This window comes from Rana temporaria, chromosome 3 (assembly GCF_905171775.1).
Source record: "Rana temporaria chromosome 3, aRanTem1.1, whole genome shotgun sequence".
NCBI lineage: Eukaryota > Metazoa > Chordata > Amphibia > Anura > Ranidae > Rana > Rana temporaria.
The window spans coordinates 405,557,524-405,572,648 of record NC_053491.1 but is presented as its reverse complement, the minus strand read 5'-3'; the positions used below and the strand labels follow the sequence as shown (position 1 = coordinate 405,572,648).

The 15,125-nt window shown below is 43.6% G+C and overlaps 1 protein-coding gene across 1 annotated transcript in view; it reads right to left on the bottom strand.

Moving 5' to 3' along the window:
• PROM2 (prominin 2) overlaps positions 1-15,125 on the bottom strand; it is a 108,343-nt gene that overhangs the window by 70,012 nt on the left and 23,206 nt on the right. The window contains exon 4 of the mRNA XM_040345922.1: positions 4,533-4,653. Coding sequence (XP_040201856.1) covers positions 4,533-4,653 — 121 coding nt within the window. The remainder of the gene's footprint in view (positions 1-4,532; positions 4,654-15,125) is intronic.

Sequence of the window (15,125 nt, the reverse complement as noted above, 5' to 3'; positions counted from 1 at the left end):
TTGCACAATGCTGGATCGAAATGGGTCTCGGGTAAATATTGGGGGGGCTGCTGCACACAGTATGTTTGTATCTTCATGCATAAAAGGTAAACAAATCTTGAACCTTTACAACCACTTTAAGGCTGTACTTTAACTCTGCTAGACTGAAGATTTCTGTGTTTGTTTGTAATGTGACCTTCGGGCACTAAGTGCTGTTTGTGGCCCTTTCCAGACCTTCATGGGCTGGGTTTGTTAGCAGCCAAGCTCTTTTCAGCTTCAGAGCTAAGGCACAGTCTCTGGTGGGACCCAGTCTCTGACACTCACTCTGTGAGTAAGCTCATAAATGGGGCAAAGATAAACTGTAATATGAACTTTAGGCACTTGGCTGTGCATGTGGCCTTTGCCACTGCTGCATGTTCTGTGTCAGTTACCTCCACAGTGCTTTCCAGATTCAGAGCAGCGGTATGGTATTTGGTGTAAACCCAACCCCTGATGACTTCCTATCTAAGTATGCCTCTGAAAGTGGTGAAGATAGCCTGGTATGAGATAGCTGAGCACTGTGGTGCTTTCTAGGTCTGTGTGTACTGTGTCATTTAGCTGCAGAACACTCTTCAGTTTCAGAGCAGTGGTACAATATCTGGTCTCCTATTGTGTGTAAGCCTATAAACATGGCAATGTATTGATATTTAGTTTAATTGACCCCTAACAAAACAGAAAAAAGAAAGCAGTCATGTTGCACAGAGTGCCATCCTCATTTTTCAAAACTTTGCAGGCCTACGACAAACCTTTTAAGTAAGATAGCCCATATACGAGTTGTCTTTTTTTTTTTTGGTCAGCCAGAGAGTTTAAATAAAAAATTGCTTGATTCTCACATCCAAACACTCAATGTGGATAGGAAAATCAAGTCATTTCGTTCAACCCACTGTTTTAGCTATTGTATTCTGAGTGTATTCAAAATACACTGATCAGTGCTGCCGGCCATAGCCTGTAGTGCTGATCTAGCGGGGGAAATCCGACAGGGCATTGGTACAATAATTGATGAGTAGATCAAACGCTGTACAACCTTCCTTCTCATACATCGGTCAAAATTCGGCAGGTCTCTCAGATATCAGATTTGAACATAATCTAAAGTGAATTAGAACTTGCACCTACAGGTAAGCCTTAATCTAGGCTTACCTGTAGGTGCAAGTTGTGTGGTTGGGTTTACAACCACTTTAATGTCTAAACCGCTGGCAACATAAGTGAGTACATCCCTTAGTAAAAATGGCCCAATTGGGCCCAATTAGCCATTTTCCCTCCCCGGTGTCATGTGACTCGTTAGTGTTACAAGGTCTCAGGTCTGAATGGGGCGCAGGTGTGTTAAATTTGGTGTTATCTCGCTCACTCTCTCATACTGGTCACTGGAAGTTCAACATGGCACCTCATGGCGATGAACTCTCTGAGGATCTGAAAAAATAATTGGTGCTCTTCATAAAGATGGCCTAGGCTATGGTAGCTGGTCAACACCTTTCTGTGTCACGGCCTAAAGCCTGTCCAGAAAGTAGGGTAGAAGTAATGGACAAGTGTTTTCAAAAAGTCATGAAGACAGTGAGGTAAGCGTGTGTAGAATAAATGGAAAGATGTTTTATTTTTGCCAAAGAAGTACATTAATGCTATAGTGGAGTTTTAAAAAAAAAAGTGAACAAAGGTGAACTTAGCCTTTAAGTTGCAATTTTATCTCTATGTGAGTCGATCTTTTAAGCTGACTCCCCCTTCACTTTAATAAGGTGTTCAATACCTTATTTTCAAAGGGAAATTAAATACTCCAACTGTCACTACTGATTTCCGCCTCCCTGCGCTGCACAGTGCTGGCAATCTTGTAGTGTCCACACACTAGTTCCATGCAAGGCTCAATTTTTTTTCTCTAGATTCCTGCATTAATAAGGTTTCTGTCCTGTTTCTTTTTTACAAGAACATATCCTCATTTAGCCTTCCCTTTTATATAGGTGTGTGGATTAAAGGTTTCCTTCCCTGTCTTCTATTTGATTACTATTGAGTGGGCTGTTATTATGGATCCCTGGAATTAAAAGGTTATAGGTGTCAGTATCAGCTGCTAAAGAGACACGTAGCTACACAAGGGAACTTAGACCAAACAAGGAGATATATATATATATATATTAAAGTGATATTTAGTTACAGTGAAAAATAGCAAACAATGAACACAGCACACAGTAAACATGGACTAAAACAAACCCCAAAAGACAATTAACAAGGGAACCCAACTACTATCTATATACAAAAACCATCTAAGGGACAAGGGTACAGGGAATGCAAGGTTGTAAGGAAGGGGGATCTCAACAGGGTACTCAAACAAAAGCAAGTCAGGAACAAGGCAGAGGGGTAAAGGATGGATCAGGCAGGCATCAAGAACAGACAACAAGGAAGGTAGGGATCAGAATCGTGGGGAAGGGAGGAGAAGCCTTAAAGGGGTTGTAAAGGTTTGTTTTTTATTTTCTAAATAGGTTCCTTTAAGCAAGTGCATTGTTGGTTCACTTACCTTTTCCTTTGATTTCACTTCTAAATGTTTATTTTTTTTGTCTGAATTTCTCACTTCCTGTTTCTCCTCAGTAATATTGCCCCCATCATCCATGGGGATTAGACAGCCAGAACAGCTTACTGAGGAGGAACAGGAAGAGAGAAATTCAGACAAAGAAAACAAAGAAAAACATTTAGAAGGGAAATCGAAGGAAAAGGTTAGTGAACCAACAATGCAGTACCTTAAAGAAACCTATTTAGAAAATAAAAAACAAACCTTTACAACCCCTTTAAGTAGCCCCCCCCCCCCCGGAAGCTGAAAACTAATTAGCCTGATTACACTGATTACCTGGGAGACACCTGCTAGTGGACACTGGAGCTGCAGCAAACAGCCCAGAGCAGGATAGTGCCACCAGCAGGTGAACTTAATCCTAACAAAAGGTATTGCATTTTGACCCCTAGTTGTTCATTGCTAGTCTTTAGTTGGGACATACTTTGGTTCTCCAGAATGTTTTCCTCGGAGGTCAAGGACCAAGTATGTTAAGCTTTGGCCTTTACATTACAAACTTTTTTAGGTTGTTGACCACTTCTGCTGATTGTCTAAAGCCCTGTACACACGACCGGGATTCCCGGCGGTAAAAAGTCAGCCGGGAATCCAGGGGGGAAAACCGAGAACCTGCTCGGTAACTTTCCCCCCGTACACACCAGAGGTTTTCCCATCTGGAAAACTGCGGTAAGAGCTTTGGCCGGGAATCCCGACCGTGTGTATGCTCCACCGCAGTGTTTCCCATAGGGAAACTGCCGGGAAAAAGACCGCCGGAATCGCGGCAGGAGAAAAGAGAACATGCCATGGAGCATACACACGGCCAGTTTTGCCGACCAAAAGCTGTCATGGCAGTTTTCCCAACGGGAAAACTGGCCGTGTGTACGATGCTTATGTTTTCTCCCGTCTGTTTTTTTTAGCTTTTTCACCTTAGCAGTGCTACCTACCCTGCTCTGGAACACCAGGATCTTTCCTTGTTAGTAGCAATTTCCATATTTGCTGTCCTTTTCCATCTAGATGAGTTTCAGGCATCGATTGCTATGAACAGTCCTCTAATAAGATTTTCATAGTCATTGTGGCTGTTTCATACATCTCAGTTGAACTGCTATTGTATGTCCCAATCATCAAAAAAATATTGTCTTCTTGAGTCCCTCAATAAACTATAAAAAAATATAATAATTTTGTACTTACTGCAAATTCTTTAACTTTAAGTCCATTAAGGACCTCTCTCTGTTTATTGGCCCTATGTACTGCTTGCTAACAAAACTGAAGCATGTTATTTGGCAGCTGGTTTTCAACCATTTTGTTCTGTTTGTTACAGTCTACCTCCTGAAGGCAGTTTCATAAACCCCAATTGTCTAAGAATTACTATTTATCTTCAAGAAAACAATTTTATGGCAAAAATAAAATATTATTTTTATGTTTATTTAAAAAAAGGAATGTTGCTTCTGAACCCTCTGTGGCTGCATATGTGCAGTTATTCAGATATACTGCCACTTTAAGAAGTGTCCATTTTAGGCCTCGTACACACGATCAGTCCAAACCGATGAAAACGGACTGAAGGACCGTTTCATCGGTCCAAACCGATCGTGTGTGGGCCCCATCGGTCAGTTATCCTTCGGTCCAAAAAAATAGAACTTGCTTTAAAATTGAACCGATGGACGCCTAACCGATAAGTCTAAACCGACGGTTAGTATGCAAAAGCATCGGTTACAAACCTGCGCATGCTCAGAATCAAGTCGACGCATGCTTGGAAGCATTGAACTTCATTTTCTGCTGCACGTCGTTGTGTTTTACGTCACGCGTTGGACTCGATCGGTTTTTTAACTGATGGTGTGTGGGCACATCAGACCATCAGTCAGCTTCATCGGTTAACCGATGAAACGGTCCTTCAGTCCGTTCTCATCGGATGGACCGATCGTGTGTACAGGGCTTTACTGTCTGCGACACATTTTCATGTTATATTATGCTTTGTGTCCACTTCTTTTTTACTCACCTGAGGGATGCTGCTCACAGACTGTCTGAAATCTTGCAGGGTTCTTGATAAGTCCTGAACTCCATAACTCACTTCATCGTGTGCCTTCTGGTTCATATAGAAAGTGCAGACCAACCCAGCACTAACAATGAAGAAAAGTAATTGCAAATGTTTACCGTGGTATGATAAATTCAGGTAAATTTTATATATTGCATATTAATATTTCATGGTCACCTTTTGCCCTCAGTAGCCCATGAGTATGAAATTGCTGGTTTACTGCTAAGCTGAAACTAAAGAACTAATAGCAAGATCTCTGTATATACATACACAAAATTGAAGGAGTCATTAGCAGAGAAGGTGTCATCCAGATCCTAAAACTGACTGAAAAACTAACACATTTCCCTATCCATCCATAGGGAACTGAAGGACAAATCTTTCACAGCGACTGTTGTATTTTGACAGGTGACCCCGCCTGTCAAAATACATGAACATCAGCTGCATTTGATTGAATGCAGGGGCCTTTCAGTAGACAATTGTCTGCTAAGGTTCTTCGTTTTTTTTCTCAATCAAGGGATGTTGGGAGGGAAGTGGTTGACAGGGCTACCTACTGAGTCAATGTTAGCTGATTGCTCAGCAACAAGCTGAAATTCATAAAGTGTATGGCCAGCTTAAAGAGGAGCTTCAGTCATTTTTGGAGTTTATAGAACCCTCTAGTGTGCAACTAATGTAGGTGAATTTATTTTGTTTACTCAAGGTAGTTGTGTAAGTCTGCAGTTGGGTTGGATTACTCCAGGTCAGGCTGGAGGGCTCTGCTGGGCAGGTCTCTGGTGCCTCCCCCTGGTTCCAGAAGCTTGGAGAAGATTCTGGAAGTTAGTGGGTTGAGGGTAGGAGGTCCTGATCTGCATACTTGAGGAAATCTAGCTAATCTCCAGGCATAATGCACTGGCATGGTAGCTGGGTCAGCCCTTATAGATCGTGAAGCCTAAGCAACAGGGGAGTGGGATGGAAAATGGACTGCTGAGGTTGCTGTTGTGTGTCCTGGAAGGGGACCCCCAGGTATGGGGGCTATGCCTCCAGGCAGGAGCTGAGGAAAGGAAAGAAGGAGAGGAAGAGGTTGATCTCCATCACCTTTGGGTTTTGTGCAGAACACATTCTGGTTGGCATTTGAGGATATGAACAGTTGGAGGCCTGAACAGAAGTCTTTCCCAGTGCAGCAGGAAGCAAGGGACAGTGTGAGTACATCAGCATACCCAGGGGAATACAAGGGGAGAGACTGCCAAACGTAGCATACTTTCCAGGGGTAGTGTTGTGCTAAATTCCAATGCCTTATTCTGGGGCAATCTTCAGAGCAGCCAGTTGGGCTGGTAGTCGAAATAGCCACGTGGGCTGGTAGTATCTGCAAGTGTCAGAACTGTGTAAGGTTCTACTGAGGATACACTATACTCCTGCATACAGATTAGGACTTTGTGCTATTTCATTAAAGGGGACTGAGAGCTCCTAGTTCGTAAAGAACTTTGCCACTGATCCATAGAGACTGCGATTATTCCGGAGGGAGTATAGTCCAGCATCTTCATTTTTGTATACAGAGAAGAAGTTTGTCCTCATCTGTTATTCTTCAAGTTCAAGTCAGCTATGACTAAGCATTAGTTGTTAATACGAAACGCGTCAGCTGTCTATCCCACTGTATGCTGTTGTGTGCTGTGCATTTTTTCCTTTTTACAATAAAGAGCACGTCTTTTTTCAACAAGACTTTTTGGAGTGCGGCCATCCATTCTCCCACCTGTTATTCTTCAAGTCAAGTTGGGCATCCCATAATCCCTATACCCTATCCAGGTTGTTTCCCCCTATCAAAAATCAAAAATAAGTCCATGGACTGGTTTCTTGCGTCTGAATGTAAGTTGGAAACGCTTGTTAACTGGGTGAAAAAATGCAGGAATAGAGGGACTTAATATCCAGCAGCTCCTGTGGGGGTAGCACTACATGTTTATTAAAAGTCAGCAGCTTCAAAAACTGTAGCTGCTGACTTTTAATAAACACACACTCAACTGTCCCAGGATCCAGCAATATACTCACCCAAGCTGCCCCTTCCCTCTTCTGTCCCCAGTGCTGGCATCTCAACTGTGGGCTCTCGGCTGTGACAGCTTGAAGAGAAGGGGGGAAGGAGGCCTTAAAGGGGTTGTAAACCTTCTGTTTTTTTCACCTTAATGCATCCCATGTTGGTTTCCCCCAGCCATTGACTCCCGCTGCTGTCAATCAAATCAATGACACGGCGCAACGGGGGGCAGGGCCGAGTGATGCACTTGGCAGCTATGGCCGACACTGTATCACACGGGAGCACGCCCGCAAGCTAACCCCCTTGATGAGCGCTTCCCAGAAGGGGGAGGAGCCGAGACAGCCGCCAAGGGGCCCCAGAAGATGAGGATCGGGGCCACTCTGTGCAAAATGAACTGCACAGTGGAGGTAAGTATGACATGTTTAGAATTTAAAAAAAAATGTAACCTTTACAACCCCTATTATTGATAATTACTTAAAGCAGAGCTCCCCCAAAAAAGGGAAACGTCTGCTTTAAGTAATTATCAATAATAATGAAAACAACTTTAGTTTATAAACTTTTAAAATAAATAACATTTACAAAAACGCTATTACCTTTAATGAGAAGACTGCAATACATGAATTCTTACTCTGATTTCACTAACAGCATTTTAGACCTTTTAGACTTCACTAGCTGCATGCTCATTCCAGATCAGTAACTTGCTAGTCAGTAAAAGCAAGATTAAGCTGCGAACTCTGGAGCTTATGCCAAAAAAAAAATAATAATAATAATGCACGCATATTTCTGTTCTTACAGTTTCAATTCAACAGCAGCTGTAAAAAAAATAGGTCATGAGCAGGAATACTTAATTGGAAAGACATCCAGAATTAATTTAATTTTAGTATCTACAGTCAAAACTTTTTTTTTTACATTTTAGATAGTGGGAAAGGATTAGAACTGCTGTCAGGTTTTACCGCTGTTTGAGGTTCCATTGGAGAGATTCCTTCACTTCCTGTCTAGCAAAAAGGTTGTCACCAGAACTGAATTTCTAATGCCGCGTACACACGACCGTTTTTCGGGTTCTAAAAAATGTTTTTAAGGGTCTAGAAAAACAACGTTTTTTTCAACCCGATCATTAAAACGGCCTTGCCTACACGCGATCGTGAAAAACAAAATGCTCTAGCAAAGCGCGGTGACGTACAACACGTACGACGGCACTATAAAGGGGAAGTTCCATTCGGATGACGCCACCCTTTGAGCTGCTTTAGCCGATTTTGCGCTTTTCTGTCTGTTACAGCGTGATGAATGTGCTTACTCCATTATGAACGGTAGTTTTACCAGAACGAGCGCTCCCGTCTCATAACTTGCTTCTGAGCATGCGCGGATTTTTCATGTCGTTAAAGCCCACTCACGACCATTTTTACAACGTTAAAAACATTGTGAAAAAATAGAGCATGTTCGAAAAAAAAAAAATTGCCCATTTTTTAGAACCAGAAAAATGCTCTGAAGCCCACACACGATCGTTTTTAATGACATTAAAAAAAAACGTAATTTTTTAGAACCCCGAAAAACGGTCGTGTGTACGCGGCATAACAGCAGCAAAAGACAGAAGTCAAATTGCTGGTGTAGATTTTCTATCACTACCTGTGTTGTAAAAGGTTGTACCCTGAACAGAAAGTGTGGGAATACCTGTCTAATGGAGCCCCAGATAGCAGAAAAAACTGACAGGTGTCAGAATTGGCAGACGGATTTTCTAAGCCGCTAGCAGCTGAGCTGAGATTGAGATTGGTGATTGGTGATTGGTGGTAGAAGGACCTCCTGTGATTGGTGATTGATGGTAGAAGGACCTCCTGTGATTGATGGTAGAATGGCCTCCTGTGATTGGTGATTGATGGTAGAAGGACCTCCTGTGATTGGTGATTGATGGTAGAAGGACCACCTGAGATTGGTGGTCAATGGAAGAAGAGAGTTTTTCACTGGTGCACTTACACTGATTGGCAGTGAAAAGAATATACAATTGCCAGCTGAAAAGATCATCGGTGTCAGTGTTTATTTACCTGAGAAATCTAAAGTTCTTGTGCGTGTAAAGGCAGGCGTCCCAATACTTATGGTAATATAGTGCACATATAGGGCTAGATTCAGAGACAGTTACACCGGCGTATCAGTAGATATGCCGTCGTAACTCTGAATCTACGCCGTTGTAAATTTAAGCGTATTCTGGAAACCAGATACGCTTAAATTAGGCTAAGATACGAGCGGCGTAAGTCTCCTACGCCGTCGTATCTTAGGGTGCATATTTACGCTGGCCGCTAGGTGGCGCTTACGTAGATTTCAGCGTAGAATATGCAAATGAGCTGGATACGCCGATTCAGAAACGTACGTGCGCCTGGCGGATTTTTTTACGTCGTTTGCGTAAGGCTTTTTCCGGCGTAACGTTACTCCTGCTATATGAGGCATAGCCAATGTTAAGTATGGACGTCGGGCCAGCGTCGAATTTTGCATCGTTTACGTCGTTTGTGTAAGTCGTTCGCGAATAGGGCTTTGCGTAAATTACGTTCACGGCGAAAGCATTGACTATTTGCGACGTGATTAGGAGCATGCGCACTGGGATACGTTCACGGAAGGCGCATGCGCCGTTCATGAGAAACGTAATTTACCTGGGGTCATGTTTTATTTACATAAAACACGCCCACCTCTTGACAATTTGAATTCGGCGCGCTTACGGCGCCAGATTTACACTACGCCGCCGCAACTTACGGAGCAAGTGCTTTGTGAATACTGCACTTGCCTCTCTAAATTGCGGCGGCGTAGCGTAAATAACATACGCTACGCCCGCACAAATTTACGTCGCCCTAACTGAATCTAGCCCATATATATTTCGATTTTAAACTGAATAAGCTGTTTTACAAGTTAAGGGTTTGCATCATATTTTAAGAATTACCCCCAGAATAGTTTACAATATAATCTCTTTACTGTAGTCGAAGAGATACATACAGATTCAGAAAGCAATTGCTTCTGCGTATCCATAGATACGCAGCGTAATTGCTAATTTGCGCCGGCGTATCGACTTTTCTGTATTCAGAAAGCTCGATACGCCGACTGTAGCCTAAGATATGACTGGCATTATGCCGTCGTATCGTAGGCTGCATTCTTACGCTGGCCGCTAGGTGGCGTTCCCCGTAGTGGTCAGCATAGAGTATGCAAATTGCATACTCACGCCGATTCACAACCGTACGCGCGCCCGGCTTTCGCATTTTACGTCGTTTGCGTTCGTCGGTTTCTGCGTAAGGCTGCTCATGCTATTAGCAGGAGCAGCCAATGCTAAGTATACCCGTCGTTCCCACGTCGCGATTTTTGAAAATTACGTTGTTTGCGTAAGTGAATCGTGAATGGCACTGGACGCCATTTACGTTCACGTTGAAGCAAATGACGTCCTTGCGCGTCATTTACCGCAATGCACGTCGGGAACGCGCCTAATTTAAATGATCCACGCCCCCTACGGGATCATTTAAATTACGCGCGCTTACGCCGGCCAGTTTTACGGAGCGCCCGCACAAATTACGGAGCTACTGCTTTGTGAATGAAGCGTAGCGCAAGTAATTTTCGGAGGCGTAGCGTTAAAACGGTACGCTGCGCCTCCGTAAGAGTGCGCAGCCCTACCTGAATCTACCCCAGTGTCTTTTAAACCAATTAACACAGAAGTATGTTTTTGGTGTGGATCACCTGTAAAAATGTACAAAGCATAGTATAAACATGCAATATCCATGCAGGTAACATTCCTGGTGGAAACTGACCCCTGAACCCAGATTCTGTACAGTACAGTGTTACGCACTTACTGTATATGGTTTGTGATCTGCGCTAGCTAGTGTTATACCGCCAATATTTCTATGTGTAGAAGAGATATTTCATCTTGTATCTTTAATAGTATGCAAAAATAAACATATTTAGGTCTCTATATTTATATCTTGTGTCATCTTTACTGAGCAGGATGTGTCACATACAGTAATTAGGGTATTTCCGAACGCAGGATAAAAGCAGTGGACGCAGCACATGGTAAGATAACACACACAGATGCTTCATCTAACTATTGTGCTTCTCTTTTTATGCATCAAACATAATAACGTCACAAAATAAAGGGCACAAGTGAAACTCAATCAGGGGTTCTATTTCAGTTTAGAGTGCACGACAATGAAGGATATGTATTGTGTATCATCAACAGCTGCTATTCATACTCGTGGAGTGTAGAAAGCCTGTCTTCATTAGCTCCCACTTGGTGGTTGTTCATTAATATGTGAAAATAACAACACTATTAAGAACTATGAAGACAAATCATCCAAGATATAGGCGTGACAGGTTCTGTTGATCAATGATCCTGATCATTCAGGAATAATGAACCAATTTATTACCGTATATTATAATGAATTGACAGAGTACTCAGAAGTGAGCAACCTGTAGTTGTGCACAGGAATTGAATGTCAAATCCACCAATCGGCTGGAAGGGGTTGCTGGGATATTTCATAGTTGGAGAGCCTTTGCCTGGTAACTGGTACTTGAGGTTGTTAATTATAAGAGTGCATACAGAGAAAGTGCCGTTACTGTATAGAACAGCGGTGGTCAACTTTCTTAATATGGGGGGGCCTCAAGTGTGGCACTCAACGTCAACCAAATTCTGCGAAAATTTAGTGTCAGACACAGCAGGCACACAATAGGATATAGCAAAAGACTTTAAGCATGAAGAGATGGTCAGAGACTGGAAATATTACAGGAGGTGGTCAGAGTCTTGCAGACAGGATACAGGAGATGGTCAGAGACTGCAGGCAGGATACAAGAGATGGTAAGAGACTTCAGACAGGATGCAAGAGATGGTTAGAGACTGGAAATATTACAGGAGGTGGTCAGAGTCTTGCAGAGAGGATTCTGGCAATGGTCATTGACTGCAGACAGGATACAAGAGATGGTCAGAGACTGCAGACAGGATACAAGAGATGATTTTAGACTGGAAATATTACAGGAGGTGGTCAGAGTCTTGCAGACAGGATTCAGGAGATGGTCAGAGACTGCAGACAGTATATAAGAGATGGTCAGAGACTGCAGACAGGATACAAGAGATGGTTAGAGACTGCAGACAGGATACAAGAGATGGTTAGAGACTGCAGACAGGATACAAGAGATGGTCAGAGACTGCAGACAGGATACAAGAGATGGTTAGAGACTGCAGACCAGATACAAGACATGGTCAGAGACTGCAGACAGGATACAAGAGATGGTTAGATACCAGTAGCTGGATTCAGGTAGCCGGGCGCATCTTTGAGGCGGCGTAGCGTATCGTATTTACGCTACGCTGCCGTAAGTCAGAGAGGCAAGTGCTGTATTCACAAAGCACTTGCCTCCTAAGTTACGGCGGCGTAGCGTAAATGGGGCTGGCGTAAGCGCGCATAATTCAAATGAGGATGAGGGGGCATGTTTTATGTAAATGATTGGTGACCCGACGTGATTGACGTTTTTTACGAACGGCGCATGTGCCGTCCGTGTACATATCCCAGTGTGCATTGCTCCAAAGTACGCCGCAAGGACGTATTGGTTTCGACGTGAACGTAAATTACGTCCAGCCCCATTCACAAACGACTTACGCAAACGACGTAAACATTTTAAATTTCGACGCGGGAACGACGGCCATACTTAACATTGACTAGGCCAGCTATTTGTTCGACTAACTTTACGCCGGAAAAAGCCGTACGTAAACAACGTAAAAAAAATGCGCCGGGCGCACGTACGTTTCTGAATCAGCGTATCTAGTCATTTGCATATTCTACGCCGAACTCAACGGAAGCGCCACCTAGCGGCCAGCCTAAATATTGCAACCTAAGATACGACGGCGTAGGAGACTTACGCCGCTCGTATCTTAGCCTAATTTAAGCGTATCTGGTTTCCAGAATACGCCTAAATTTAGGACGGCGTAGATTCAGAGTTACGTCGGCGTATCTACTGATACGCCGGCGTAAAGCTACCTGAATCTAGCTACAGGTGTCAATGCACCATTACCGCATCTACCTTAGGGTGCAGTGGCGGCTGGTGCTCAAAATTTTTGGGGGGGCGCAAAGGAAAAAAAAATTGCAGTCTCACTGTGCCCAAACGCAGCCACTGTTACATGCCATCAAACGCAGCCACTGTTACATGCCATCAAACGTAGCCGCTGTGCCATCAATTTGCACCACTGTGCCATGCCATCAAATGCAGCCACTGTGCCATCAATTTGCACCACTGTGCCATGCCATCAAATGCAGCCACTGTGCCATCAATTCGCACCACTGTGCCATGCCATTAAACGCAGTCACTGTGCCATGCCATCAAATGCAGTCACTGTGCCATCAATTTGCACCACTGTGCCATGCCATTAAACGCAGTCACTGTGCCATCCATTGTCACCACTGTGCCATGCCATTAAACGCAGCCACTGTGCCATACATTGTCACCACTGTGCCATGCCATTAAACGCAGTCACTGTGCCATCCATTGTCACCACTGTGCCATGCCATTAAACGCAGCCACTGTGCCATACATTGTCACCACTGTGCCATGCCATTAAACGCAGCCACTGTGCCATCCATTGTCACCACTGTGCCATACATTGTCACCACTGTGCCATGCCATTAAACGCAGCCACTGTGCCATCCATTGTCACCACTGTGCCATGCCATTAAACGCAGCCACTGTGCCCTTTAATGGTCGCCGCTGTGCCAATTGTCCCCACTGTGCCCTGTAAATTGCTTTCTCCCCCCCCCCCGCCCGGCACTTACCTTTACTGGTTTTAGGCATCCACGTCCCACGATGTCTTCTCCCGCCCTCGATGACTGACAGGCGTCTCAGCCAATCAGGTTACCGGTAGCCAGAACCGGCCAACCTGATTGGCTGAGACGCCGGTCATCTTATTCAAGGGGCGTACAGTCTGTGCGCTCCGAGAATAAGCTTCCGGGACCCGAGGGCTGTATTGGGAAAGCCTATCAGAGCTGTTGGCTTTGATAGACATTTCCGTACAGCCAACCAGCTGGCGTTATTCAGATGGCCGGACATTGAGCGCCGACCATCTGAATAACAGCGGCAGCGGCGAAAATAACATAGATTCGTGCAATGCATGAATCTATGTTATTTCACTCAGTGGCGGTGAGAGCCAGAGGGGGCGGCGCTCCAGCGCCCTCTATGGACGAACCGCCACTGGTGCATTGATAACTGTGCAATCTATGCTGCCATTGTAATAAATTAAAAACAAGGGGATTCCACATGCAACTACTAAGTGGGGATAGTGCAATAGTTTGCAAATGCCTCTTTGTGAATGTCCACACATAATATTCTCATTGCACATGTTCATTACATTTGCTCTCTGTGGTTAAGTCATGAATGTCATTTTTAGAAAGTGCTGAATTGAACTCAAAGAATATGTTATGTGTATGTAATATGTAAGAATGATGTGCTGGAACTAGAAAGAGTCCAGAGAGGGGCAACAAAACGAATAAAGGGACTGGAGGATGTTAGTTATGAAGAAAGGTTGCGAGCACTGAACTTATTCTCTCTGCAGAAGAGACGCTAGAGAGGGGATATGATTTCAATTTACAAATACCATACTGGTGACCCCACAATAGGGATAAAACTTTTTTGCGGAAGGGAGTTTAGCAAGACACGTGGCCACTCACTAGAATTAGAAGAAAAGAGGTTCAACCTTAAACTGAATAGAGGGTTTTTTACTGTAAGAGCGGCAAGGATGTGGAATTCTCTTCCACAGGTGGTGGTCTCAGCAGGTGGGGGGGGGCATTGATAATTAAAAAAAAAAACTATTAGATAAGCACCTAAACGATCGCAACATACGGATATACAATGTAATACTGACATATAATCACACACATAGGTTGGACTTGATGGACTTGTGTCTTTTTTCAACTTCACCTACTATATAACTATGTAATTTAAAGTAGTTTTAAAGCCTCAACGTGTTTTTACTTTAAAGCATTCCCTCCATTAAAGCAGAGTTCCGGCCACAATTTCACTTTTTAAATATAAATACCCCTGTAATACACAAGCTTAATGTATTCTAGTAAAGTTAGTCTGTAAACTAAGGTCCGTTTTGTTAGGTTGTTACAGCATTTAGACACTTTATAAAATAGAAATTGACTGGGGCCATCTTAAGTGTGGGCATCATGAAGCCAGACTGTATGACTTCCTGGATTTCAGCCTTGCAAATCTCGTACATGCTCAGTGCTGCACAAGCAGTGTCAGATCAGGTTTCAGCACCTGTGCTGTCCAAGTCACATGATTCTTTGAGACTGGGGAGTGCACAGACTCCTGGAAAGTTACACCCACTACATTCCCAGGAGTCTGTGCGGTGTAGGTTAGGAAGCATTAAGCACCTAGGTGCAGGAAGTGGGAAGATTAACTATTCTGCCTAGCAACAACACTTTAAAGGCATCTAAAAAAATATTTCGTAAAGGACTAATGACATCTTTTTAAAACTACTGATGTAATGTTATATTTATGGGTGGAACTCCACTTTAAGATAACAAATTTACCAGTATCGCCCCCTTTTACCCTCT